At 54.1% G+C, this 27,756-nt stretch overlaps 3 protein-coding genes and 1 long non-coding RNA gene across 4 annotated transcripts in view; 1 reads left to right on the top strand and 3 right to left on the bottom strand.

Moving 5' to 3' along the window:
- The window catches only part of LOC308057729 (heat shock factor protein 5-like), a 310,493-nt gene that overhangs the window by 46,413 nt on the left and 236,324 nt on the right, over positions 1–27,756 (top strand). The window lies entirely within an intron of this gene.
- LOC308057739 lies at positions 1,765–3,551 on the bottom strand. Its single transcript, XR_013925433.1, has 2 exons — positions 3,418–3,551; positions 1,765–3,203 (listed from the first exon to the last, which is right to left on the bottom strand). It is a non-coding gene; the product is annotated as an uncharacterized lncRNA (long non-coding RNA).
- On the bottom strand, positions 3,639–5,379 carry LOC308057730 (hydrocephalus-inducing protein homolog). The gene is made up of 3 exons (XM_080411789.1): positions 5,081–5,379; positions 4,807–4,995; positions 3,639–4,405 (listed from the first exon to the last, which is right to left on the bottom strand). Exons 1-3 carry the CDS (start codon positions 5,246–5,248, stop codon positions 4,202–4,204), a joined length of 561 nt encoding a protein of 186 aa, XP_080267915.1. The 5' UTR covers positions 5,249–5,379; the 3' UTR covers positions 3,639–4,201.
- The window catches only part of LOC308057718 (hydrocephalus-inducing protein homolog), a gene marked incomplete at its 5' end in the record, with an annotated part of 71,427 nt that continues 52,498 nt past the window's right edge, over positions 8,828–27,756 (bottom strand). Inside the window, 10 exons of the mRNA XM_080411771.1 lie at positions 8,828–10,695; positions 11,568–11,875; positions 12,209–12,215; positions 12,434–12,538; positions 14,371–14,671; positions 20,477–20,790; positions 21,618–21,761; positions 23,515–23,658; positions 24,761–25,016; positions 27,381–27,619. Coding sequence (XP_080267897.1) covers positions 10,294–10,695; positions 11,568–11,875; positions 12,209–12,215; positions 12,434–12,538; positions 14,371–14,671; positions 20,477–20,790; positions 21,618–21,761; positions 23,515–23,658; positions 24,761–25,016; positions 27,381–27,619 — 2,220 coding nt within the window. The 3' untranslated portion in view covers positions 8,828–10,293. The remainder of the gene's footprint in view (positions 10,696–11,567; positions 11,876–12,208; positions 12,216–12,433; positions 12,539–14,370; positions 14,672–20,476; positions 20,791–21,617; positions 21,762–23,514; positions 23,659–24,760; positions 25,017–27,380; positions 27,620–27,756) is intronic.

The following is a 27,756-nucleotide window of genomic DNA, read 5'->3' as shown; positions in this document are numbered from 1 at the left end:
AACTCCCATCAGTGGCTGCTCAGAACATGAGAATATGGATGACAAACCCCAGGAAATCCTCATTTTGAAACCAAACTTCAGAATTAAATCCTGACAAGGTGTCAGAGAAAGCTGTAAAATGCATTTCTACCAATCAAGCTCTCTTCTGTGTAGCACACGTGTGGCTGAGTTTGACGCAGAAAGATTTTGAACCAGCTGGGTGGGGCAGAGAAGAGTCTATGTACCTTTTGCACATACAGGCATGGGAATGATGGGATTTCTCCCCCAAGCTAGTTCAGAGAGTTCTTCGTGGATCAGGTGAGTCTGAGCCTTGTCAGCACCCAGAACATTAATACCTGAACACGTATAAAAGGTAGAGGGAGATGCTGGAATAAAAGGAACAGTGGGAGCACAAAGATGGCAGAAAGAAGTCAGAAATAATGGAATTTCTGGCCCGTTAATGTACAAGAAGAAGCAAAGCATTAGCTAACGTCTTCATGAGACCTTGCGGGGCTGTTACCTGCACTGCACCTGCCACTGGTGCCTGTACTCAGAGGTGGAAGGGAATTGCAATGCAAGAGAAATAGGAAAAGAATGGAACTCCCCAGCTGGACTGCCTGCAGGAACATGGGTAGATGCAAGTATTTTGCAGATGTTGGAGCAAAGAAACAGTACAGCCAGGTTTGTGATGCAAGAAGAGGGTCTCGACCAAAGTTTTTCCCAAAGACTGAAATGCTTGAAAAGCATTAATGCTCTGGGTAACCTCACTATGTGTCTTTTGAGAATATAGCATGAAATTCTTTGCCTGGAGTTCCACTAAGCATTGTGTTTCTTCTGTGTAGACTCTAATTCAGAATCCAGGCAGGAGGACAGTACCCCAAAAGCACCGAGCGTTTCTGCGAGTCGGTGACTCTACTTGTCATTGAGGCTTATTGACCAGAAATTAGTCCCCCTTCATTCCTCTTCCCTTGGGGAAATAGCCTAAAATGAAACTCATTTCCAGAACACACAAACTCTCTTTATATATAAACAAATGGTGCTTTTCTGCCTACAAGCTCTGGACGGCTTTTGGATAGCAGGGCTGGGGCTGTGCACAGCTGTGAGCAGGACCACACTGTTACCATCAAAGCACTGGGACCATCAGCATAAAGTAAAAGGATGGCTCTGCTGGGAGAGCAAGTCGTTATCAGCGGGGGAGAGACACATGATGCTGCAGCTCACTGTCTCCATAAGGGAAGGTGCTGAAGTGGAGAGAGGGCAATGTTTGCTTTGGAAACGCAACCCACACAGAACCTCATAGCAGTTGTCCTTGGAAGCCGAGCTCTGGAAGAACAATTTCCAGGATTAAACGGTTAGGTGCAATGTTGATACTACAGGCTTAGTCTGATCCTTAATTTTTGATTTGAACTCACAGACAGGCAATTAATTTAAATTAGGCAGCACCAGAAGGAAAGCTGTTGTAGCAAATTTCTCATCTGTTCATCTAGAACTAGCAGCATTGGTATCCAGTCAAGTTTAATTTATGGCATATTCAGTCTTCTGCTCAGAAAGGCAGACATGGAATTGATCAGACTTTTCCGATATTATCTTTCTTTTACCTTTTACTTTTGTGGCACTTGCTTTCAAATGCCTGGCACACAAAACACGGCTGAAATGAATGGCAGAGGCAGTGAAATTCCCAGACTGTTAAAACTGATCAAACCCTGAGTATCCTGGATATTGGTAGAGTTTCTTTCCCTTTACTAATGAGCTTCCTACAGTCTATAGGTAGGGATCTTTTTTAAGTTGAGTATTTCTTAGAACAAGTATATTCTCCCAGCTACAAGAATAGGTCCTATTATTGGAAATTTACTCCAGCATCCTGAGCAGACAATAAAAGCCTTACACAAGCGGCCTGCCACAGCAAGAAAGGATCTTCCTGACTTGCCATTCGGTTCTCAAATGTTACGTTACTGCCTGTGGAACAGGGTTTAATAGGCTGTATTCCCAAGGCCTCTGACTCCCCTTTACTGACCTGGGCCCCCGCGTTCATGCTTTTCCCAAATGATATTCGTTCTAGTGTTTGGTCCACAGTTCCCCATTCTAATATCTAATAGTGCATTCCACCACTTCATACGTTGACTTTTCAATCGCTTCGTCTGTCTCTGGCCGGCCCCCTCGCGGGGAACACGGAAACGCAGATCGGGACCCCCCACTCACTTCACAGTTGAACTGTGTCTCTCACACACATCACACTTGCTGGGCAGCCCTCAGCCACACAGGCAGCATGTTACATACAACTCTAGGAATGCTGACAGTTTGCGTTAGCACACAAAGTACGTGTTTCAATGAACAATTGCCAAAAACCAAGTTCTAATTTTTTCTGGCCCTAAGCAGGGCCCTAAGCAGGGGCCCTCTGCTCTGTTGCCCCTTCTTCCCCCAGTTTCTTACTGGAACTAGTAACTCCAGCTCATCAGTTCCTTGACCATGGCTTCAATCTGTTCCTGAGCCACATGCACATCTTCTGTGGGTCCTTCCAAAGTGATGTTATCCTCTCCTCTAGTGAATTTGATGTGAACCTTGAGGTGAAAGACAATGAATCTCTTAAGAATTTGCCAAGATCCAAGCCAGACCAATGCTCTTTGTCAGGCCTACACCATCGATCCCTGCCACTAAGAGATGCGCTCCTTCCCAAAAAGCCCAAACAAAATCCCCACAATTTTCCAAGTCAGTAACTTGATGTCGGCCATATGGCAGTGCCTAGAGCCCAAGGCTCTGGTGCTGTCCCGGTTTCTGCAAGGGCTTTGGAGAAGTTTACTCATCTAGCCTTTATCTAGATACCGTCTAACTCACCAGGGAGAAGCCTTGCTGCACTCAGCATTTCCAGGTATCCTGCTACATCAGTTCTCAAAACAGCACCACATAAAGCTTCCTTGGAAGGGCTCAACCCATGACAATAACATAGGATGAGCAGTGTTTGCAGCAGTAAAAGAGAGGGTTCCCTTGAACAGCAAAGATCTGTGTCATTTCCCCCTGGTTTTACCCACGCTAGAATACACCTCTCTCTTCTGTGACGAGTGATCTGGACTAAACCTTTTTCTACGCTGGGGGTGCTAAGCTAACCAGCTCATCCATACCTTTGGCATCTGCTGAGTTATTTTGGCCAGGTTCTGTCCTTTCTTTCCAATAATGAAACGATGAAGCCAAGAGGGGGCAGAGACCGAGGAGACGGTAAAACTGTTGGCCTGAGAGACAGAAAAACAGAGAAGCTGTTTGATGGACAAACTGGAAGAGGCCTTCCCAACAATTCAGTTCCAATTCCCATGCTGCACCTCCGGTATTGACTTCTAAGCTGCACCTCTAATGGCCCAAGAGAGAGCACCCCCGCTACAGCCGTCAGTGCTCACAAATGTATCTTCATGGGACCTTCAAAGGAGGCCTAGCCCATCTTGTCAGTACCTTTGCATAGACTTCAGTCAATGCTTGCCCCAGTTTTTCAGGCTCGCCTCGCAGTATCAGCGTCTCCGAGCTACTGTCAGTGGGTGGGATCTTGACAGAGACTCCAGTCTTCTCCAAGATCTCCTGCAGGGAATTCCCCTTGGGGTCATCTTCTCTGCTCAGCGTTTGGCTCTGGCCAAAGCCCAACACAAGCTGGTTGCATCCCTACTAGCAGTTATACCGTCCCTGGGACTGTTCCTAGGCATGGAAGCACTTGTGTCCATGCTGTCACACACTGCCAGCTTCCAAGTCACTGTGGCCACATGCAAACTGCCTTTGGGAATGCTCCATCGCTTAAGCTGACTCCCAGACCGCGTGGGAACACGCAGGCAGGTTGGGCCAGAGCCACAGGGACTGCTGGCAGTGTACCGCTACAGGTGACAGTCCCGCCGTGCCCAGGAAGGTGTCTGGCGGCTGTTTTGTCTGCTGGTACCGGCAGCAGGATTAGCCCAGGTTGGCCCTTCCAGGGTTGTCCCCCGCGAGCATGCCAGCTGCTCTGCGCCGGGGCGTTGCAGCCTGCAGATATGCCCACACGAGGTGGAAGGTGAGGGGAGACAGGTGGATCTCCTCCATGTGCCGAGAGGGAGCCACACCGCCGAGCCTGGATGCTCCCTGTGCAACTCCCCGTGGGGATTCCAAAGCGCTTCTCAGAAGTGCGCGCTACAGGGGAAACTGGGGCACAGCGGGTACGGGGCTGGCAGAAAGCTCCATGCGGAGGCCAGACCTCATCCCCTGCGCTGGGCTCTCATTTCCACACTGCCCTGCCAGACCTCCGCGGGGTGACACCTGCCAATCTCACCTCTTCCACGGGTGAAAACCTGACTCGCATGTTGCATCGCTGTCCGGGAGCGAGGGTTCCGGCCGAGGGCAGTGCCTCAAAGACACGGGGCTTGGCTTCCAACTCCTGCAGCAGCTTCCGACGCATGCTCGCTGACAAGCATTTGTCCACCTGGGCACAGAAACCAGGCGTGTGAGGTGGCCTTTGTGGGGACAGACTCTTGGTTCCTGCCGTGCTCTGAGATACTGTCACGGTGCGAAGAGCACCCACGTCCAAACCAGACGTGGCCACCATAACCTGGTGGCACCATAAACGGGAGCAAAGATGTGTAGGCAGGGCAGGCAGATGGGGAGGCACTGTCCTCAGAGGAGGAGGAATGGGTGAAGATGGCAGAGAAGTGAAGCATCAGCTAACGAACAGGTCCAGGCGAAGCAGCCTTGCTCCGTACCCTCAGAAGCTTCCTCAGCCGAGCTGTAGCCCAAGCGCCCTGGCAGCCACGGGGGCAGAAAGGGCAAGAGAGGCAAAGAAAACCCAACCAAGAAGTTACGTGTCACACCTTGTCTGTGCTTTACCTTAACAGGCTCGTGCACGGTGACGAACCATTGACAGGGGACCTGGAGCTGATTGTGGAGCTGGACAGTTTCTTCCCGGCACTGCCCACACTGGACAGCGGAGAACTCCAGCCTGTCCCTGGAGAGGCAGAGGGACGGCACAGTCACGTCGGCACGGAGGCGGACATGGAACGTGGGGCCACCTGCTACCTAGTGAAGGACAGAACATCCAGCTGAGAGACCAGGTGACATCTGCTGCTGTGTCCAGCCTGCTGCCTGCCCCAAAAGGTGGTACCTTGATGGGCAGGAGCACGTCCACCTCTCCCAGTGGCAGGTTGGCGCTTTGTGGGTCAAAGCGCACTCTGAATGTCTTAGTCTTGCAGCAGGGCAGGCACTTCACATGGTCCAGATCCACACTGAAACCTTGAACAGATGAAAATAAAACAGCTGAGATACATCTCATGTCTCTTGTGTGTCACAAGCACGTTAAGGCCACGCGGGTGTCCTGGCTGGCAGCTCTGTGAAAGACCCCCTTGTATCCCCGGAGAAGCCTGCTGCTCTTTCTCCCTTGTCACCGCCCAAGGAGAAAGCGTTTTCACAGGCAGAATCCAAGGTCCACATGTTAAAAATGAAACCCATCAGGCTGAGCTTCAGCAATTCCTTCCTTGGGCATCTCAGGGAAGGATGCACAGACCTCCCCGAAGGAGAATTTCCAACGAAGATTCCCCCATGCTGCGGTGTTCCCTGGACAACAACTTAGAGAAGACACCTGACCACCCCTCAGACACAGCAAGTCACCGTTTGATGGGACACAGCCTTGCCTCAGGGCCTGTCGTGGAAGCCTGTTTTGATACACCAGAGGATCTCACAGGCTCTTTTCTCAATAAAGGCTCAACTGAAGGGCTATGACATCATGAAGTCTAAACAAAGCACTTCCAAACCACAAAGGGTCCCGTCCGTTTGCAACACGAGCCCACAGAGAGCACAAAACCTCGGCTGTCACTCATGGTAGCCAAGAGCAGAAGATGATGAGAGGTGACCAAGGTGATCAGCCCACCTAGTCCCTGAAATGAGGTGTCAGGGCAGTCCCAGGCAGACCAGGTCTCTGGGCACTGCTGGCCAGGAGAATTCAGGCTCTAAAGCACCGAGCAGGGGGCAGTCAGGAAGAAAAAAGCTGTACAAACAGGCACGCAACACGCCCCCACACACCCAGTGACTTAAGCTCATCTGTCAAGCCCACGGGAAGTCCCTCCAGCACTGGTTACCTGTGCCACACAAGGCACGTCTATCAGCGAGGAAGGACACAGGCAACCGCCCGGGGTTGGTGATCTTCACAAGGTGCGTGCGGACGGTACCAGGAATGACACAGCCAAAGTCCAGGATGTACTCAGGCAGCTGAACTCTGAAAGGAAGAGAGACATTCCTTAAACCACAGCCCGGCTACATTTCCAGGTGGACAGAAGACACAAATAAAGTGGGTATTTGCTGCTGTAAAAACCCAGCTCAAGCCTGTGAAAGCCAAGGCCTGACCACCTGGTAGTAACACTTCGGTAAGTCATGGAGGGTGCAGGTCCTAGGTTTTATCAGCTACCATTGGGACCTCAACACAAAATTGTGTTGAACTGGTCGCAGCTCCTCGGCTACAAAGAGCCACTGTGGCTAAGTCCACCAGACCTCCACTGGCCTCAGTGGAACTGCTAACCTGGTGTACAGCCCAAGCCTGAAATCGCTTCAGGACCTTGCAATGAGATTTGCCTGCACAGGCAATCTTCCCCGCTCTGCAGCCAGGTCTGTCCCCAGAGCAGCCCCGGGAAAGGCAGGAATCGGCACCGACAGCGTTCAAGGGCAGCTCCTTCTCCAGAGCAATCCCACTCGGGAAAGCGCATAAGTGGTCTGTTTTGCAGAGCATTTTCTTCCTGAACTGGAGCCTACCGTGCCCCTGCCTCATCAGGAAGAAGCAGAGGGAAGGACCAAGTCACCCAGGCAAGCCCTACGGTCCCACCAGCATCTACACCCCCTGCTTTAGGGTTTCTCAGCCCGTGCGATTCCCTGCTGGCTTTGCTTAGCGTGGCCTGTTAGTTGGAACAAAGATGCCAGCTTTGAGTTGCCTCTTTCAGAGCTGGTCAGCAGGGATGGTGTCTGTGCTGTCTGGAGGGGCTGGATGGTCTGCACTGGACCCCCTCAGCACTAAGAGCAGAACCCAGCATCCGTGGGGAGCTGAGCACCCCAGGGTGGCACTATGAAGTGAGGACACTCGGCTGCTCACAAGGAGCACGTCAAAGCTACCAGGGTCAGACCCTTTCTGCAGTGCCCAGCTACTGCCAGCTCTGCAGACACCAGGAGCTCTCGGGAGCAGGGGTGCACTGCTGGGTGTCACCCTCGGGGCACCTGGAGTCTCTACTAACTTGAGAAGCCTCCGACGAGCACGCTGGTCAAAAGCCGCTTCCTCTGGGGGACCGGAGCTGAGAGCTTTCTGCTGCTCCAGGGCATGTTCCTCTATCAGCAACTGCTCCACCTGCAGCTGCAGCTGCGTGTCCCACTGAGGCAAGGAAAGAGAGCGGCTGGTTAGCAAAGGTCCTGCCCAAGGCACAGGCTTGTCTCTGAGAGAGGATCCCACCCTGATCTTGTTGAGAGGGGCGATGGAGTCCCTCTGCCTCGCTGCTCAGCGTCTGTGACACCTCCTGCTCCCTTAGTCAAGACCTGATCTCAAGGGAAACAGACTCCAGCACCTTCGCCTGCCCAGTCACTGTCATAAAAGCTGATCTGGCCAGACAAACAGACAGGCAGGCCAGGAACCTTCCAGAGCTCCGAGTATTTGCCTGCCCCCAACCAGTGCCAGAGCAGCTTGGACAGCAGCTCTCTTGGAAAGGGAGCCACGAGAAAGCTGATGCCTCTTGGAGATGACCGCTGACAGCACAGCCCCAGGGCGCAGTCAGGCTGCTGCTGGTAAGCCAGGTCGTGAGCAACAAACCCCTCAGACACGACCCGCAGCTCCTTCAAAGTGCCGGGAACTCAGTCACTTGAGCACGGCCTTCAGGAGCTCTCCCTGAGGCAGTCAGGGAGCTGGTGCATCTGCTGGAGGGACAACAGCCAGAGCTGGGCAGCCCCTGGGGCAGCGCTGAGCTGACACATGCTCGTGGCCAGGTGCGGGCAGGGAGGTCCCAAGTGCCAGCAGGGCCCCAGGAAGCCTGCTGCGGGGTGCCCAGGGCTCGAGTGACACAGGGGCAGGGTGGCACATGCCAAATGGGGCTTCTCACTGTGGTGTCCGCGTCGTCCCTGGGTGGCTCCGCGGCTGCAGCCTCCCCCAGAGCAACTGCTTCAGCTCTCTGGCTGTCCTTTGCCATCTTCTCTTTGGCCTCTTTGAGGACCTTCTCATATTTTGCATTTCCTGGAGGAAGAAGCGATCCACAAATAGAAGCGTGGACGCCGTGCCAATCCCACTTAAGCTGGGAAGCCCCACTCCCCTGATGCTGGCCTCTCCCAGAAACAAACTCCTTGAGAAATCTATGGGAAGTGGATGCTGCTGCTCCTCTCTGAATCCTGACGTTCACTACCACCCACCTTCCCCCCTACAGAGGAGCATCCCATCCCCTGCAACGCGATGGCAAATCCAACCCTGCCAACATCCCTGCCAGCCCGCGTTACAGCTTCCCCAAGCTTTTCTGCCCAGCCGCCACCTTCCCAGGCCTCCGACAGATATGCTGGCAAGCTCTGCAGGGTGGTTCCTGGGGCAAAGCCCACATGGGCTCACCTGCTAGAGACCCAGGAAGCAACCCGAGGGTTGAGTGTTGCTCTGACAGCCCTGAAACCTCCAGGCTCAGTGGGGGTGGGGGAGAGCTGCCCTGTGGGCATATGACATGGGGGAAAAAGCCAGGGGACCTTCCCACGGAGCAGAGAGGCAGTGCTCACCGCTGATGTTCCTGGGCAGGTCCAAGCAGATCCTGGGAAGGGTCCCTTCTCCTCTCAGGGTGATGCTTGCTGGTTCCAGGTGACCCACTTGAATCTGCAAAGCCCTGCAGAAGACTCCAGGCACTCCTGGCAGGTAACAGACTTTGAGCACTTGCTCCTTGCCAGGTCCAATGTAACCCTGCAGGGCATGGGAGACAAGAGAGGGAATGCACCAAAGAGCGTTTGGTGGGGGGACGGCTCAGGCGATAGGCACACTGAGAAGAGAAAACAGCTTCTCCTATGGAAGAAAACGTCAGACAACACGGCCTTCTAGCTTTCTCGTATCCTAAAAGCTCGAGCCTCCTACACCAGGGTGCAGTATGTCCTTCAGAGGGCTCGTAAGGCTGCATTCCCACAGCACAGACCGCCCTTTGCTCAGCGGGAGCGCAGCTCTGCTGCTCACAGTGCTTACCCTCTGCTAGCAAGAGCCAGACTGAATAAAGAAAAGCTCTTTTACCAGCTGCTGCGGAAGACGAGCTAAGGCCCATGCCCTCAGCAGGGCCAGCAGCTCCTCACACTGCACGCCAGTGGTTGCCAGGCTGCTGCTGAAGGGCCTGACTCATTCATCATCCCAACCAAACATCTCCTGCCTGCGTGGTTACACCAGGGGTGCGTGAGCCCATCCAGACTCACAGCGACCTGCAAACATACATCTCTGGAAATGCAGGAGCAGACCAGGACAAATTCTAGGGAAGAAGGTGTTGCTGGGAAGGACATCTCCTCCCTGGGCTTCCAGAAAGGCTCTCCAAGCCTCAGGCTGGGCTCACACCAGCCACATTGAGAGCACATGGAAGCAGACAGCAGCATGGCTCTGGGTGACCGGGCACAGACGCAGACGCCTTTGGCTCGCCCTCTGCACGCTGGGCTGGACCCTCGGCTCCCCGCTCCCCTGCACGCTGCAGGGGAAGCCGCTGAGCGGGACAGCTCCTGCCACTTGGTCCCCTGAGCCCGTACTCCAGCGCACAGCGCAGCTGCAGCAAAGGTGAGCCCTGCCAAGCTGCCAGCACCCACGCTGCTGCTGCAGCAGCTGGCTGCACGGGTCCAAGCAGCGCTGCGTCTTCGGAAGCCCGCGGGAAGAGGGCATCAGTGTGTCATCCCTTGTAGGAGACGGGCATGAAAACAATGTGAAAGCCATTTGGCTTCCTCTTCCCCTTGCAAAAAGGGACAAAGATAGGAACGCTGCTTCAGCTCAAAGACATCCACGCGGGACTAAGAAGCTGGGGTGCCGGGATGCTGCAAACTCCTCTCCTGGCTGTTCCAGCCCCGATCCTCCCTGACCCCCTCGCTGCCCCACAAAACTGCTGCAAAGCAGCAAAGCTGGAGGAGGGACCAATACAAGGGCTGCTAAAATTTCTGGCAAAGCAGCTTCATGCCCAGGCAAGACAGTATTTCAGTCCTGCTTAGTGCTGGCTGGGGGCAGGTGGGGTTTCTTACAGGCAGGGACAGGGAGTACGTCCTGCTTGACCACACAACCTGGGGAAGGTGACCCTCACAAGAGCCTGCACCGTCTGGCTCCAGTGTCGGCACAACCACAGAGCTCAGCACTCGGGGTCCAAAGAGCTACCGAAGCCCTCGTGCCTCCCGCCGGCGGCTGCTGCAGGATGCCAGAGCCACCCACCAGCAAAGGCCATGAAGGGGCTCTAGTAGGACCGCGCTTGCTCGACCTTCTCTGCCACCCAGCAGCAGTTGCTTACAGCCCTGGCTCTCCGTGCCGGTTTTGTGGCTCTGTCTTCCTTTTCTTTTTTTCCACCCGCCCCACCACCTTTTTTCCCTATAACCCTCTCCTGGGCAGCCTGGCCAGGGTGAATCACTTGTGCTACTCACCGTGCTGGGCACGGCCAGGGGCATGCCGAGCGGAGGGCTGTCCGCAGCGGCTGCGCTGGAGCCGAGCACCACGTAGGTGAATCCCACCTTCCCTCTGTTCTGCAGGGTGACCTCCGCTTCCTTGACTTTGTTAAACAGCTGGAGAGAAGACAGAGGAGCGGGAAGTTACAGACGCAGGTCTGCTGCTGGGAGTCTCCTTCCCTTTTCCCTGGCTTGAAAACACATGAACACAGCGCAGAAGCAGGGAGCGCAGGGGAGGTACAGGCACTGCGGTGTCCTGGGTTAACCTGGGCGACCCCCAGCCACAGGGTACCCCTTAGCCCTACGCAGGAACACTATTGACGGCAGCACGTAGAGGTGCAGTAATAAATAAACCAGGGGACACAAGCCCTCTGCTCTTTAAGGTGTCACCTAACAGCCAGCTGAAACAAAAGAGGAGGCATCGAGGCATTTCAGAATAAGAGGCACCTGCATACAAGTATTTGCAAGCAAAACAGAAGCAAAAGTAGAGACAGACAGGGCAACAGCCAAACAGGGCCAACAGCTGGAAGGGTCTGTGGGGATTTTAACTGAAAAGAAGTGCCAATTGTTCTGGGACATTCTCTCCAGCTGCAGTGACTGGAAGCCCAAGTTAACTTCCTCCCCAGTTTATTTTGTTGATTAATCAAGAGCATTAAAAGAAAGCATCTCCTTGGACCTCAGGCTTTAGGAACGGATGGGCGGATGAGGGTCCTGGGGACATGTCCCTTTGGAGATCACCACAGGGTCCTTGCCTGTCCCGGGAGGCAGCGCTCGTTACCTTGAAGAGGAGGAAATCCCAACTACTGGGGGGTAGAGATGGCCATTAAAAAACAACTCTGATGCAGAACGTATCACCCAAAGGCAGTACTTCCAAGCGACAGAGTCAACGGAGTAGCTGGGAAGGGAAGAGCGCCCTAGACCTAGGTGGGCAGCAACGCGCCGGCGACAGTTCCAAGACAAGGACCTCTGCCAAGAGAAGCGTGCGGTACCTGCAGCCCGCAGTCGATCTCCGTCACGTCGAGGAAGTAGTTGATGAGCGAAGCCTCCCCACTCAGCGCAATCTCGTAGGTCGGGCCTCCCTCCACACTGCACAGCGCCGTGACACGGGCAGCAATGTTTGTGCGGCCAACGAAGGTGAAGGTGACGCGCTGGCTCTTGCCCGGCGGCAGCACGCCGTACAGTGGCAGGACATCAAAAACCTGGAGGCAGGGGAGGAGAGATGGAGATGTCGAGCGTGGAAATTGATGCAGAAGAGCAGCCGTGGCTTGGAGCAAAGTACAGATGTGGCTGGAGGGGCCTCTTCATCACAGGCGAGATCACCCTAATCTCATTCTGCATCCATTCCACTTACCGGTGGGAGAGACCCTGGGAAAAATCTTCTCCCATACTAATTAATGTATTAATACACTAAATTAATTTGGGATGTCTCCTGGCAGCAAGACATTCTCTCAGCTGAAGAACTTGCCTTTAGAAACACTTTTTACTGCCTTCAGAAAAACACAAGACTTGGAGATGAGAGCCCTTGGAGCTGGGGGTGGACTCCAGCCCAGCTCGTCTGACTCCTGACACTTTTCACTCTCTCTCCGACCCGCACACTGCTCTCGCAAAAGCTACTGCAAAAATTTCCTACCGAGCACCTGATGAGTAACAAGACGAATAACACCCTCCACAGGCGCTGCACAGGCAGGACCCTCGGTCAGCCCTACATGGCCGGTTGCTTCAGCAGCACTGCGCAACGTGCTGGGAGGGATGCGAGGCCACTCCGTGAGCAGCACCGAGGGCCACCAGTGGCAGCGGGGGCTACGTAACTGCTTGCCACGCTGGGAGCGGGGAAGTGAGACAGATGCCCACTTACCTCCTCCGGTCCCGAGGGGAGGGGCTCCACCTCCACAAACCGCATCCTTTCCTGGCTCCTCACTGGCCTCCGACTTTCCAGCTCCACAGCAGCGGACGGCAGCAGCTGGAAAACAAGCACCATGGGCTACAGGAGGCAGCTGGCTGGGCTGAGGGGGATCACTGTGCTGCAGGCTCCACCGCCTCATCGAGCCAAGAGCAGCTAAGATGGGACACAGGCACACACCAAGTACAGGGACGCCTGTGCCATTAGCCGAGTGTGGGTCCAAGACCCGTGCAGATGAGACATGAGGTGCAGGTGGAGCCCGTGTCACACCGGCAGGCGGGCTCGGACCCACCGGCTTGCACGAGGAAGCGGGGTGCTCCCAGCACCCTGTCCTGGCAGGGACCTCGAGGGCACGTTGCACCCTCATGCCACCCCAGCTTTGCTCACTCCTGCCCAAGAAACGCACCAAACACCCCACCCCTGGACAGCTCAGGTTCTCCATGACAATAATAGGAATGCAGCTGCAAGCGAGAAGTGTCAAAAATGGGAAATAAGGACTTCAGAAGTCCTTGGCACAGCTGTCCCATTTCAGGTGGTGCTTAGCTTTCCCCTTGTGCACTCATCAGTGCTGGAGGGCTGAGGATCGCCATTTCTCTCGAATAACACCATCCTGAAAAAGGCAGCTGAGATGTTTTTCTGTCTTGCAGCAGCTGAGGGCTGGTGTTTAACCTCAGAGGTGCCATCCTTTAAACGGAACCTCGTCCCTGGGCTTCTGACCCCTATTTATAAGCAAGGGCTTTGTGATTGCTCTTGAAGTTTAAGAATACCTGCTGCTTCGGTAACATGAAGGAGGGCTTTGCGCTGGGGCTCTGACATGGGCAGGGTATGTACAGCACATCCTCAGACCTAACCAGAGGCTACATCTCTCCAAGGAGATAAAGCACTGGGGAGGGCTGAGCCTTCTCACATCTCAGTGCTCTTTCTGTTGTCTCCACACCTTCCAGCCTGCAAAGCTTTGCCAAGGGCATATTCCCAAAGACACTAACCCACATCTTTCCCAGGCTTATGGTCTCCCACCTCCCCAGGAAGGCTACACGGGCATTGCCTTGATACAGTGACACAAGCAGAAGACAACGCTGCAACCCAGATGTATCCTTTGAAGCAATTTTGGATCCTACCTAGCCATATCCCCTTGAATTTCCCTGCTTTATCTGTGCATACATGGCAACAAAGCAGGGCACAAAAATGATTTCATGCTTCTATCTGAAAACATTCAGCCGTGCTATTCTTTATGCCTACCAGGTATCCTTTTTCCTGATTCAGAAAACACGTGCAGAGCTACAACATTAAAACCACTGATATTTAGATGTCAGCAGGTGCGACCCCCCTCCTTGAACTTAACACCAACTCCGGCACTTTCAGAACCTCCTGTGCTCTCCTATATCCTTTTTTATTGCCCCAGGAGCAGCCTCTGTCCCACGTGACGCAAAAGGTGCCATCAGCTCCCACTAGCACCGAGGCCAAGCTCCAAAGCACCGAGGCTCACCAGGAAGGTCAGCAGACCAAAGGCTGTTTTCCATACTAAGAGGAAAAGACAGCGACTTTGTCAAGTCTCCATTTATAAAAAGGCAGCTCTGTGGCCATCGCTGCAATACCAGGGCTCGGGCGAAGGCAGAGACGTGACAACGGGTGGCTCTAGCTGGGGCTGAGAAGGTGGCACATGGAGACCAGTGCTGGGCAGGGCTTGACAGAGGAAGGGAACTGGAAGCCTCCACATCACGGTGCAGGTAAACCCCCTCCTTTCACAGTGCAAAAAAAACCCAACCAAAAAACCCCAACCTCACCATAGGTCAGGAGGACCTGAATGGGCTTCTCCAAACAACACTACCCTACTTGTCCCTCCCCATAAGCCCCGTGTCCAGCTGCTGGCCCTGCTGCCCAGCCCACTCTCAAGGCACATGGCAGCAGGGCAGCAAAAAAGGGACGCTGGCACCAGCACGGCTTTTTGGTGGCAAGCTGGGGGAGGCAACGCAAAACAGTGAGTGTACAAGAAAATCTACCTTTGCTTCCAGGGAGTCCTCTGCATCTGCTGGCTCTTGGGCAGGATCCCCCACTGCTCCCAGGGCTTCAGCTGGCTCCTCTACGCATCCATCACTGGCACTGCTCTCTGCAGATGCCAAGTGCTCCGAGCAGGCTCCCTCCTCCTTTGGTGGCTGGGGTTTGATGAAAGGTTTAGGTGCTGGAGGGCTGAACCTGGAAGAAACCGTAACTTCAATCATGAAGCTGCAGCAGGAGGGAGGAAGACCTGGAGAAGCAGTTCCTTGGCAGGACGTGGTCCCTGGGTGGGCACTGGTGCCGCCAGCCCAGGAATGGATCCGACCTGGCAGCTCCAGAATCAGGATGCAGCAGGTCAATGCTGGGGGCTGCCCAGGGACAACGCCGGTCCAGCAGTGGCAACTGCTTGCAATGAGGAACTGCAGATATCAGAGGTGAACACCTTGCAGGGAGACAAAAGGACAAACTGCACAAAAAGGTGGGACTGAGACACAAAGGGGCAGATCTGGATGGTGATGAGCCAGCACAGACCCAGTGCCGCAAGGAGGTTTTCAGCTCTTCTAGGTATTCACCCTGAATTTTCCCCTGGGCGGTTACGCACAGCTGCGGGTCAGGACCAGCAGTGGCGATGGCAGGAGCAGGGACGGAGCCCGCCGCCTGCTGTGCCTGAACCCCGACAGAGCCGGCACGAGCCCAGCACGGGACACCTTCGCACACGCAAGGAACACGGGAAGACACGTCAAGCGGCTCCAGGCAGAGACTCACAATTAAACAGCCCATTGATCCCCGATGAGCACCAAAGCAGCCGCGATTAGTGCTTTGGGGAAGGAAACGCTGGTCATTTTTAATCAATCTATTCCCATCGCGACACCGAGATTCAGCTCCCTGCCGTGCCGCAGGTACTCCCTGGCTGCAAAACAGCAGCTCGAACCGCACCTTGCGCCAAAAAGGCTGCAGCTCTGCTGAAACGAGCTTCTAACCGGTGTGGCACGTCCTGATGCCATCATTACCTCCCCAGCATTTTCTAAACACAAACTGTTGGAGGACAAATTTGACAAACGTTTCAGCAAAGCAGTTCAACCGCTCGTTTTGCAAACAGAGCCGAGTTTATCCTTTGAGCAACAGCAGCCAGTAAAAAGCGTATGGGTTAACGTTTTCAGAATTCCCAAATGACTCCAACTATGGTCCCTGTATGAAATTGCAGCAGGTGCTCACAGTAGCTCTGCTTGGATTTCCAACGCCACGTGGAGGGACGCGCTCGGGCCATGCCTACCTGCCGCTGTTCCTATTCGTAAACGTTCCCCCCGCAGTCAAACACGGCACATTTTTTACAGCTGGGAATTCAGTGCCTTGAACCACGGGCTCCAAACAAAGATTTGTCTTTAGTATCTAAGGCTGGTTTTCGTTTCTGGATTACAGGCTCTGCTCTTCACAACCTGGAAGAGATCCCGCCTGACTTGCCCTCCCTACAGCGACATGCAAGAACACGGCTTCGCCCAGGTGAGCCCCTGACAGCCCTCCCTCCGCCTGCTGCTGGGACGCCACGGGGACCCCGAGCAACAGCTCGGCACCATCCGTGGGGAAGAACAAACCAGGGCTGGAGGGGATGAAGGCGCTCGCTCAGCCCTGCAGCGCATCGCCCACCTACGGTCCCACCCACGCAACCTCTGCTCCTCTCAGCCCAGGCACCCGGGTGCATGTTGGGGGGCCCTGACGGGCGACCAAACTGCCCGACACCTCCAGCGGCCGCTGACTTGGGCAGCTCCGTAAGGATGAGATAAATCCAGCTCAGCTGGGACAGTGGTGCTTTTGGGCAGCCTGCAGCTGCACGCTACCTTTCCCTGGCGGCAGGGGAGATGCCCACAGTGTCGGGCCACCAAGAGGAGCACCTCAACACCCTCCAGCCACGCACCAGCCCACGCACCCGTTGGGCACCTGGGTCCGGCCGTCATCGCGGCAGCTGTCCCAGAACCGCTTGCTACGATGCACATGGTGAGGAAATGAAACCGCAGCTCTTAGAGTGGCTCGTGATAAATAATGCGGCTTAGTAACAGCTCCCAAGGAGAGGGAAACCCCCAAGATGGAAAATCCATAATCATTTATTAAGGTACCTCTAGTTCTACAGAATGGTTTGAGGCAACTTCACCAGACCGTGGTGCCTAGACAACAACAGTATTTTTCCCTCTAAAGTAGAAGCCCTCCGGGACCCAGTGCTGGGAGATGATGTGATTAGCAAGTCCTGCTGCAGAGAAGCGTGAAGCAGCACAGCCAGGGACTCTTTCCAGTGGGGGAAAGTCAAAAAGAACAACAATGAGCATCACATGAAAAGGAAGGGAGTGAGGAACCCGAGATGTCAACAGAAAGCTGACCCCAAGGACACGACATCTTCCTGGCACTGAAGGAAAGGGGGTTGGTCCTGGGAAAGAAGGGCAAGACAATGAGATGTTCGGCATCAGCCCAGGCTTGAGGTAACCCTTTCTCAGAATCGGGACCTTCTGGGCAGCCTCCAGCACTTTCAGAGCAAGGCTGTGAACGCAGGGATGAAGGCAAGGAGCAGAGAGCGGCTCCTCCACCTGCAGAAGGCACCAGCCCCAAAGCAGAGGGGCCAAAGGGCTGCGGAAGTGCCTCCACCAGCACGCTGGAGCGGAGATGAGGAGCCTCCTGACATAAGCAGGTCAGCCTGGGGCTGGAGGAGCTGACAGCAAGGTGTTAACCCCCCTGCGTCCATCTCACCCAACCTGACCACCCGTCAGATGAGACAAAATGGATCCAGGTATTAACAGGGGGGATTCAATGGCAGCACAGGCACACTGACAGCAGGGAGAGAAGAGTCCTTCCTGCTAGGGCCAGGACAGCCTTGTGCCACCCACCATCCAAACCGCTGAGACATTAGGAAAAAAAATCATCTCAGCCTGTCTCTTGGTTTCTGAGCCTCCTAAGGACACAGCTTCACACCACTTCCCACACCCACCTCCCAAAATAGAGGAGCCAGAAATCACACCGCTTCTGCAAACCGCACGTGAAGATTCAGGCAGGATGACGTGACCTTGCCAGCTCAGGCTGTGCGAGAGCCACCACCAGCAGGACAGACACCCCAGAATGGTGATCGGAAGGCCCGAGGTCCCTGCAGGTCCTGCCAGCACCAAGGACACGTGCCAGCAGCCACCACCCCTTTGCATTAAATGCAGGAGTTTTAACAGCGCTGAGGCTGCTGCCCTGGTGCGTGGCACCCACACGCCCAGCATCCTTGCCCAGGCCCCCAGGAACCACACGCTGGTGCATCCCTTAGGCACAGCCAAAGTACCGGGGGAAAACAAGCCCCCCAACAAAGCCCCAGCTCTGTCACAGGGCAAAGCACCAGAGACCATGCGCCCCTGAGGCATCTCAACAGGCTTATGGACCCCGACGATGCACTTTGATTTGTCCTGCAGGCCAACAGACGCAGATTGAAAAGGGACTTTGGAACAAGCAAGACAGCTCAAGGGTGTTTGAAACTGAAAAAAACCCAATGTGATACAGAAGTAAACTCAAAACCTGCCCAGTGCACCCTGTGGGAACACGCGGCTTGAGCTGGGCCACCTGGCCAGCAGCTGGGGAAGGTGGTGGTGATGGTCTGCCCTCGCCAAGAGCAAACTCGAAACTGCATTTTGTCCCAATGCCCTGATGCCTATTTCTTTGCTAGGATAAATTCCTCTGCTGAGCTAAGATTTGTGCATTTACTGAACCACCCGTTGACATTCAGACCAGGCAGCGCGGAGACAGAGAAGCAACATCATTGCAGTGAGATCCGACACCTCCAACTGTCACTGTGCGCGCCCTGGAAATGACTAACCGCACAGCAATGGCTGGACTGTGCTGCTGATATGATTGCTCAAAGTAGCAGCAGTGACTAAAGAGTAAGGAGGAAAAAATGGGTTGAACAATTAGAAGAAACAAAAAAAACCAACCCACTTTAAGCACAAATAGTCTTGTCCAGGCAGAGAAACAACATTTTTCTCTCCTGGCCAAAATAAATGTGTGTGTCTGATTGATGCTGGGAGTCTCTGGCAATCAGCTCCAGCAAGGTTAGAAGTGTGGACGCTTCAATTCTATCGATCTCGCCTTCACGAGACCTGATGTTTGATTCCCTCGGTGTCAGACCGAGTTAGTTTGATCTGATAATTTAGAATAGCAACAGTGCTTAATGTAGACCAGAAATAATATCTGACATGCTGCCCTTCTGCTGGGCTCTTAATGAGCAATCTGAGGTGTTAATAGCCTGGAGACCATCTTCATTTCCAGCCCTGACATGGAGAATCACATGGTGTCTGCCGAGGGACCCAGAGCGAGCACATTACTGCTTAATTAACATGCAGAGCAGAAAAGGGAGCTGTCCTAACGTCCACAGCACTAACGAGCCAGCAAAGGGGCTATGCCAAACCCTCTGGAGCAGGGGCTGCTATCCTGCCAGATGCTCAGGACCCTCAGCTGCTACCAACTCAGAGCTGGGTGACTCAGCGTCTGCCGGAAGAACCTGCAGGCTCAGGTCCAGCAAAGCCAACTTAAGTGGAGATGGGGGAATTAAAAGCTGAAAACTGATTCAGCAGTCACATTTCCAAAACCCTAAAAAAAAAAAAAAAAAAAAAAAAAAGAGTAGATACAAACAGGCAACTGGCCAATAATGGCCCCAGAGGAAATTAATTCCACACAGGCTTTGCTCCAATGTGTGTGTTTCTCTGTTATCATAAAATATATGCATTGTTCTATCATCAACGTTAGATTTTTCCCTTAGCTTGTAATTAAACCCTAATCTAATTTACCAGGAGATGACAGGGGCTTCCGAGCAAAGCTTACAGCCCTGTTACTCTTTCCCTGTCCACCTCCTTGCACCTGCTTTTGCAGACTTTCCCCTGCATTTTAGGGTCTGTTCTTGAAGGCGCCGCGCATGAAGGGCCACACCAGACTGGCCGTTACCTGGTAAGACCCCGCTGTGAACGGGCTACCCCAGTGTCCACAGCTTCTCCCCCAAGCCCTCCTCACCGCCATGGCTAATGCCAGTGCCCAGTCTCCTCTAAGCCAAATTCCAACTCCCTAAACAAAACTGTTTATTTATGATCTCTGTTATTTGCAATAGCAGCACTTCAATGCGCAGTGGTTAACTTTGCTTGGTTTCCCAGGGCATTATGGAAAAAACAGTTGCTACTGTCATTAAAACCGCCCAGACTAGGCTTCTGTACTACGCAGAGAGGCCACAGCGGGAGGAACTGCTAGAAATGTGTTTATAGATGTGCTGCAGCACCACTGCAAGAGTGCTCTTGGGCTTGGAAACCACTGACCAGGGCTGGATGCCCTGCCTCCCAAGGATGCTCAGACAAGCGCTCCCACCGACACCTGCAGCTGGACCTACAGCCCCAGCAGAACCTGCCGTTTTGGTGAAAAATGCTGAATCAACTGCACATCGCATTCACAAAACAGCTAACAGACAAAAACTCCCTTCTCCAGGGTGGTGTTTGCCTCAGGCCACCAGGGTCTGCGAGCACAGCTCTCCACAGCAGTTTTCCTTCCCGGGGAACCAGTACGGGGGCTACAGCAAAGCAGCAGCAAGGGACCGGGGCAGCAGCAGGTCCTTCTGGTGGCAGCGCCTATGTAGGCTGTTAGGATGAAATGACAACGTACAGGGTCGGCAGGGATGGAAAACCGGTGATGTTACCGTCCACCTGCCTAAGCGTGGCTTTGTAGCTCCAGAGGCACAGCAGGACTCCAGGGTATGGGCTAAGCAAAAAGCGTTAGTAGTGTCATACAGCCCCAGCTCGGCTGGAGAACAGGGTCTCCCCCCCAGCGTCCAGCCGGCGGAGATCACCTTTTCCCTGAGCATCTAGCCTGACCATGGCTGGCAGGTGTTATTCCCACCAGGGAGAGCTGACAGCTGCTTGCCAGATCCCAGGCAAACAGCCTGGGTCTTCGCCAGGTACAGACAGGACACTAGGAAGAAGAGCTTCAAGGAGAGGGCAACGGTGCACATACCTCAGCTGGCTCGCGTGGCCGCCCGTCAGGAACGACCAGTGGTACCGGACGAGAAGCGGGCTGCAGTTGGTCATCTCAATGTAACGCTCCACCTCAGTGTCATTCAAGATGCACCCAAAGTCCACGGCCATAGTCTGGAACTGGAGATTGGGGAAGAAGACTTCTCCCCGAACAGTGACCTGCTCCTCGCGAGGATGCTCGAGCAGCTGTATCTTCAGAGCCTTCTCTGCCACCCAGCTATTCAGATGCTCCTCGTGAGCAGGGTTAAATCCGATGGAGAAATGACGTTCCTCCCCTACCTCCAGCTTCATTGGCTGCAAGGAGATTAAAAAGATCAAACACCAGCGTAATGAAGTCCAAGGCTGGATAGCATGGAACATGTCAATGTCTTAAAGCATGACCTCAGCGTGGGCTTCTCAGCCCACCCTGCACGTTCTTTACAGCGAGTGCCTGACTGCAAGCACCACGCTCTCGGCAGGCTATTGCAGGCTCACGTTTCTGTGCTTTGCATCGATACCAGGGGGAAATAAATATTGTCCTACTGAATTCTGGACCCACAGAGGCTCTGTGCTAAACACACAGCCGAACCAGCACTCCGGCAAGCCAGGGCTGCTGCCCTGACTCCAGAGAAACTCCTTTATCCTCACAGCACAAGTGCACCGGCACGGCAGCCTCAGCCTCGCAGGGGCCAGTCACCGGCACGGCACAGGAACGGTGCCCGCACCTCCACCAGCACGTGTCCAGCAGAGCCCACGTCCAGCACCTTCCAGCACCGACAGGGCAGGTGCCAGGCGACAGCGGGAGGAGCATCCTCAGCCTTCCCGAAGGCAGAGCTGCCCTCACAGAGAGCAAGCTGCTCTTGAGGTTGGCTGAGGACGGCTGCTGCAAGTCCCAGGAGACACCTTTACTCCATGGCTTGCCCAGCCCTAGGTGCCTGCTCCCTTCTCCTCATGGCTTTGAGCCACGAAGTATCTTCCCAACTCGGGTATTTTTGTTTCTTCCAGCAGCTCGCTTCAGATCTGATTGAGTTGGGGCCAGGCTACTGCTGACTCTGCAGAAGACACTGCCAGAGGACTTCCCAACAGGAACGCACCGCCACATCCCTCCTCCTCAAAGCCCACCGCGGGAAGGTCCTGCTCACCTGGACATCTGCAGGGAGGGGCTGCTGGGCCGCATCACAGACTCTGAAGGGTTGATCTAAGGCCAGGACGACGCTCAGCGGCAGGGAGGACATGTTTTTTAAAGAAAGAGGCTTACGCTGTAGGCTGAGGACGTCACTGGGTAGCTACAGAAAGAGGAGACAAGAAGAAAACAACCTGAAGTGGCCATGCACCTCCCTTCCCTTCCGATGCATTTCAGAGTTTTCAACCCCAAAATTGCACACATCTCTTAGTCACTGTCTGTATTAGTTTCTAACCTTCTACAAGGTTTTTCTTTCAGAACGTCAGGTGCTTTTCACGTTTAGAAACCACAGCATCCCCCAGGGGGCAGGGAAACAGTCTCACATACAGACGAGGGAACAGCACCTTGAGAGGAGGCAGCTGCTTGACCAAGGTCAAAAGCAGAAAGTGAACCCAGAGCACTTGTCTCCAGTTTACCCTCTCTTGGGCAGAATGGCACAAGACCATTTTCACCCCCAGTCATTTCCTACAGCCTTAGTGGCTCCAGGAGCCTCACAAAAGCAGGGATGCTAGTCAGAAGAGAAAAGCAAGCAGGATTTGGCCTGGAGCAGAGAGCCTGCAGTAGCCTAAGGTTAGCTTGGAACGTTTACACGCACAAACAGCCAGCTAGAAACCTCAACGGTCTGGTTGCAACGTGTGTCCTGCTGTCCCTGCTCCAGTGACAAAGTGTCTGTAGCCTCACAGTTAAGCTCAGCCTAAGCTATTTCTTTCTGGTTATGCATCGCTCTGGCCTTCCTGCAGGGTTCACATCAACTAGGCAGCGGTTGGGAAACTAGTTCTGGATGTATCGATATCCAACAGCTGCAGCGTCATAGCACTCGATAAACTAGAGCACAGGGCATCAAGCAGAACACAGGCAGACATCAGGAACAGCTGAAAAGCTTCTCATTAAGTGCGAACCACCCGCTCACAGGATTTTGTGCTTCTCTGGAAGCCTGGCAACCAGAGGAGAGGCCTGAAAATACAGAAACTAAATAATGAACCATCTTCTCTGTTTCAGACACCACGTGGGAGAGGGAAAGATGATGGAGGAGTCAGGACCCAGAGACTAAAGGGCTCCTGTTTTGCATCGGTGTTGTCATCACTGCAGCTGAGGGATGACTGCAGGTCCTTTGAAGGAGGTGAGGCTGAGGGAAACGCAAAGAGCTAGCATCCATGCCAAGAGCAGGGAAGGCAGAGAGACAAAAGATGACAGTTTTCCTTCACCAGCCTGAGGAATTGGCAGGAAGCTCCATTCTTCTCAGCTTCCCTGCAGGATCGGTGTTCAGACATCCCCATGCCTTGGAGGAGCCTCAAAAACCTCCCTTCATCTTGACTACACAAATGCGTGTCTCTCTGCAAGTGGCTACGATCCCCCCTCAGCGCAGCAGCTGCAATCTCAGCGTTACTTCGCTGAAGTCAGAAAACCATCTCATCGCTAAGAACATCCTCACTTACTTCACAAAGCACCTCAGGAAGGGCGAGGAGGGGTTTAGCATCGCTCAGCTGCAGCGATCGGCTCTCCCCCCGGCAGCCCCAGCGCACAAGGCGGCTGTGCAACGGCCACGCTGCGCTCGCGGGTCCCACTGCCTCACCTGTGCCCTTGGCGCAGCAGCTCCATCCTGCCTCCACCTCGAGAAGGGCAGAGCTGTGACTGTCCCCGACCCCAGGGCAGCAAAATCACCATCTCGGTGGTAGAACCATCTCGTGGTAACGGCCAAAGCTTGCTCTGGCTTGAATCGATAGCCGAAGCCCCGTGGACTTGGGGAAGCGGTTTAACCGTCCCCATCCCCCCCGTGTTTAACAGGCACGCACACCCTGCAGGCTTTCGGCCATCAGCCACGCTCTTCAATGCCAGGATGCAATCCTGAGACTTACCTTCTCCACCCGGAATGCGATTTCTCTGGTAGACACTTGCAGAACGGGATCAACGAACTCACACGTGACGTCCATCTGCATTATCTGTGCCTTCCCCGCCTTGCTCCCCACCACGGCGTGACACAGCAGCCGCTCCTTCACCACCTGCATGCAAGAGTCACGCGTCACCCAAGCAGGTGCTGGCAGGGCATCCACAAAACACGCTGCAGTTGCTAGCCACCCAACCACGGACCCTATTCCTGCCGCAACTTACAGCCACTGCCCTCCTCAATAGCCCCCTCCTCTTGTTATGCTGCATCCTGTTTATGAGGGCACTCAGCTAGGTGAGCGATCAAGCCTTCTGCAAGCTGCCACTGAGGCAACCCTTGCAAGCACCTTTCAGATCATTAGGAACAGCAGGAGCTTCATGAAGATTCATTCCACATTTGCTTAAACACCTGGGCCCAGCGGTCCCAGAGCCAAGGAATGTACACCAGGGTTAGCTGGCAGCTCCTCTGCAGAGTGGGATTTCCCCTGGCCTGGAAAGAAGGGCCCGGGGGGGAGAACACCCCGTGACCCTGCTGAGCTGCCACCCAAGGGTGCTGCCAGACCCGGCTGCCCTTGGGACACCAAGGCTGGCTGAGAGTCTGGGGTGAGCTGGTATGGAAATACCGACAACAAGTCAAGCTGTCAATTATAACGGTCCCTGGGAACACTTTCCCACGTGGATGAACGTCACTCTGACCATCAGGGCTGGCACGCACTGTTTTTCTCCTCCACGACTCAGCGCTAGACAAGCCTCTGCCCATGTTTGTCTGCAGAGGAAAAATGATGCTGCTCTCAGACTCTCCCTCTCTTCACAGGTTTAGTGCTTGGGTTTTTTTAACTCACTCTTTTCACCAGATCTATGACCTCACATGTTTTCATTTATTTACAGCCTCTGCTCCTAGCCTAAGTGTAACTTATTTTCTCCGCCCTTCCTTTCTGCCTCAGCACACGACACCCTGTAACCTGCCCTCTGCTTCTGAAGCAGCAACATTCCCTTCAGCCAGCATTTTGGTACCAGCGAGCTGGGTTTATGGTGACTATGGAAACACTGATGGTGGCCAGCAAGGAAAGCAGCCGGTGCTGCCATGGTAACTTGTGGCATCAAAACAGTTTCTGGAAAGCGCTTGCTCCTTATCCCAAGGCAAATGTCAAAGGGTCGGAAGAAGCCCCAGCGGAGGTGACCTGGTGGGGAGGGCGCAGCCCTCGTGGGGCAACTCACCTGGGGAGTGCTGGAGGAGCCTTCCAGCACCATCTCCACAGTCTTGCCCGGCATCAGCTCTGTCCTCAGTGGTTGAAGCTTAAACACAGGGCAGGCAGGTTTGGGGCTCTGGGAGGAATCTGTGCCCTTGGTGTTACTGATGGCACGGAGACGGTCACGATGGCTGAACATGGGGAAGCCTTCTGTTGACCAACACAGCTGGTGGGTGCGTCGTCCTCTGTTTGTCACCTTGAAATGGTAACAGCAGCGATCAAAGCTAGAAGAGAAGAAGAGATGGAAAACGTTATGGGGGCTATTTCCCAGCGGTCACCCAGCTTCAGCACCCCAATGGCGTTATCTGACCGCACGCTCAGCAATAAAACCACCTCTGAAAAGGCTGACCTAGCTCGAAGCTTCAGCCAAAGCCAGACCTCGGCTGGCCCTAAGTTCAGCAGCCAGCAGCTGGTCAGTTTGTGTACAGCAAGGAAAAGCTTCGCAAAGATCCGTCACCTCAGGTACTTGTGAGCAGAGCATCACCCTTTGGTGCTCAGCACTCAGAGGGTTTTCCCAAGGTGCGTCCTGCAGGTCTCCCTGCACCAGGCATGAAGCTGGTCTGACCTGGCTGCAGGTGGGTGGACGAGCAGCTCTGCTGCCTTTTCACCTGCTCCTGGGGAGCTGCTGCCTCAGGTGGCTTCCTCTGAAGATGCTACTGGGGAGCTGGCGGGGTGCAGAGACTCATCTGGAGATCTGGGCACCAGTTATCCCACCGCCGGGGCCCATCTTACCCCCCCCTCACTCCCCCATCTCTTAGGGAGCATCCAGCTCTCCCTGCCCCCAACGCATCAGCTGAACAGGGCAGCTGGTTTTGTGTCTTAGGAAGGTAAATGCACTGTGAGAACGCAGGATCAGCATAAGCTTCCCCCAAGACAAACACAGCAACAAGACCCGGTCTACCAGCTGAGGGAATGGAGTGACAACAAGAGATTGATCACTACAGCTAGATATAAACCGAAATGAATATTCAATGGAAATTGGTTCCATTATGTAAAGAAACACTAACTGCAGGCCAGCGTGGAATAATTATTCTACCCTCTATAAATCTGAGCGCCACCAGGAACAGAATTGTTCCTACAACAATTATTGGGTTTTTGAAAGGTACAGAACACGTGGCTTGCAAAATGCACGTCTGCCACAAGCAGCTAAACACCAACACAGAAGTGACAGATTAGAACAAACGAGTCTTTGAAACACACTTTACAAATGATGTGTACAAGGCTTAGTATGAACCGGTTTTCTGTTGTGGACAGCGGCAGATGAAGGCTGGGGGAAGCTCTGGGTAGGTGCCTGATTTGTGGCTCTGGGAAAGCCCACCTCATCTGGTATGTCACCTGGGTCCCCCCAGCTCACCTGGTGGCAGCTCTGCACCCGCTGCCAACAGCGGCTCCCAACTAGCTTGCGGGCAAAGACACGAAGGGGGGCAGAGGACAATGACACCAATCCCACCCACGCTCTCCCCTCCACTGTGCAGCCCATCTGTGGCTGCACAGAGCACAGGGCACGCTGGCCAAGTGCCAATCTCCCTGTAACGTCCCTGCTTACCTGGGGGGCTTGTGGGTGCATATGTAACACACCCCAACACCCCACCCCACCCCACTAATCTAGCCTAAATGCTTAAGGCAGCATCAACCTCCTCTTTCTAGCCCAAAATTTAGGTATCGGAGCACTGTGGAGCCTCTTTGCAGCCAGCAAAAGGAACAGGCACTTGGAGAAGAGTATTATTCTCATCCCAAGAGGACTCCGACAGCAACAGCGCTTTGAAAAGGCTTATTTTTTCTCCCATTTATAAGAATGTAGCCAGTTTCAGACACACGCACTAGGATCCGTGAATGCCCCCTTCCGAGCTAAGCTCTTTCAGGTAGCACATGCAATTTATCCCACCCAGCCTCAGCCAACTTCTCCTCTTCTCCCGCTCAGAGCTGCTCCTGCAGGCACCCTCGCTCGCTTCTGCCTCGGGCTGCCGCCGCCGCAGTGCTGGCAGACCGCAAGGAACGCGGGCAGGGGAAACGAGGGAAGAGCGAGCGCCTCTAATAAAGAGCGGCCCAGCAGGGGAACCGGGGAAGACGAGCAGACTGATGGATGATACAGGGCAAAGAAACTCTGCAGCTCCTCCAGGACTCCCAGGCAGAAGGGAAATAAACCAGCACCATTAATTCAGTCGAGGAGTTGCTAACAAGCTACCACCAAGGTTTTCCACTCTTGCGAGAGAATAGTCCATAGCGAGTGGAAAGGTAAGCAACGTTATTGCAAACAGAAATATGTTTATACTTGTAATGTAGCATTTTCCAGCAGGAGGCTTCTGGGACCTGCTGTTTTCCTCCAGCTCATTCTTTGATAAAGTACAGAAATAAATATATTCCAACTAAAAACAAATCGGGGACAATCTAGCAACTGGTTTCCATTTTGGTCGTTTCTGAGGGTATCTAACAACTTTCAAACGGCCATAGAACACTCCTAAAGGAGTTCCTGTGGCTTCGGTGAAGCAGAGCCAGGACCTCGAGCACTGAAGAACAACTAGCCTGAAGGACTACAGCAAAACTCCTTGCCGAGCCCACGTGGGAAGCGGGAGCCGAGAGATCCCTACCTGAAGTGGAGGCCCAAGTTGAGCTCTGGAGCAATGGGTTTGTCGGTGACAATCGTTGTGCCCGTGCCAACAGCCTGGACAGGGATGACGTAGGTGTGGCTGTTCTCTATGGACACCTTCACCTCATCCTCAAATCTCTCGGTGTCGTCCAAGTTTGCTATGATGGCCACAGACACCTCGCTCTCGGGGGGGATCACTCCTTTACTGGGTTCAATCCTCCAGCGCGAGCGTTTGCCAGCCTGTAAGATGAGCCAAACAGTAACTCAGGATGGAAACCATGGACCCTGGTCTCCTGCGGGATGCAGAAAAAGGATTAAAGACATGAGGGTAAAAACCATGAAGGCTTCCTTTCCCCAACTCGGAGCTACAGTGCCTG

Source organism: Falco punctatus (genome assembly GCF_963210335.1).
Source record: "Falco punctatus genome assembly, contig: scaffold_29, whole genome shotgun sequence".
NCBI lineage: Eukaryota > Metazoa > Chordata > Aves > Falconiformes > Falconidae > Falco > Falco punctatus.
This window is presented reverse-complemented; position numbering and strand designations above follow the sequence as displayed.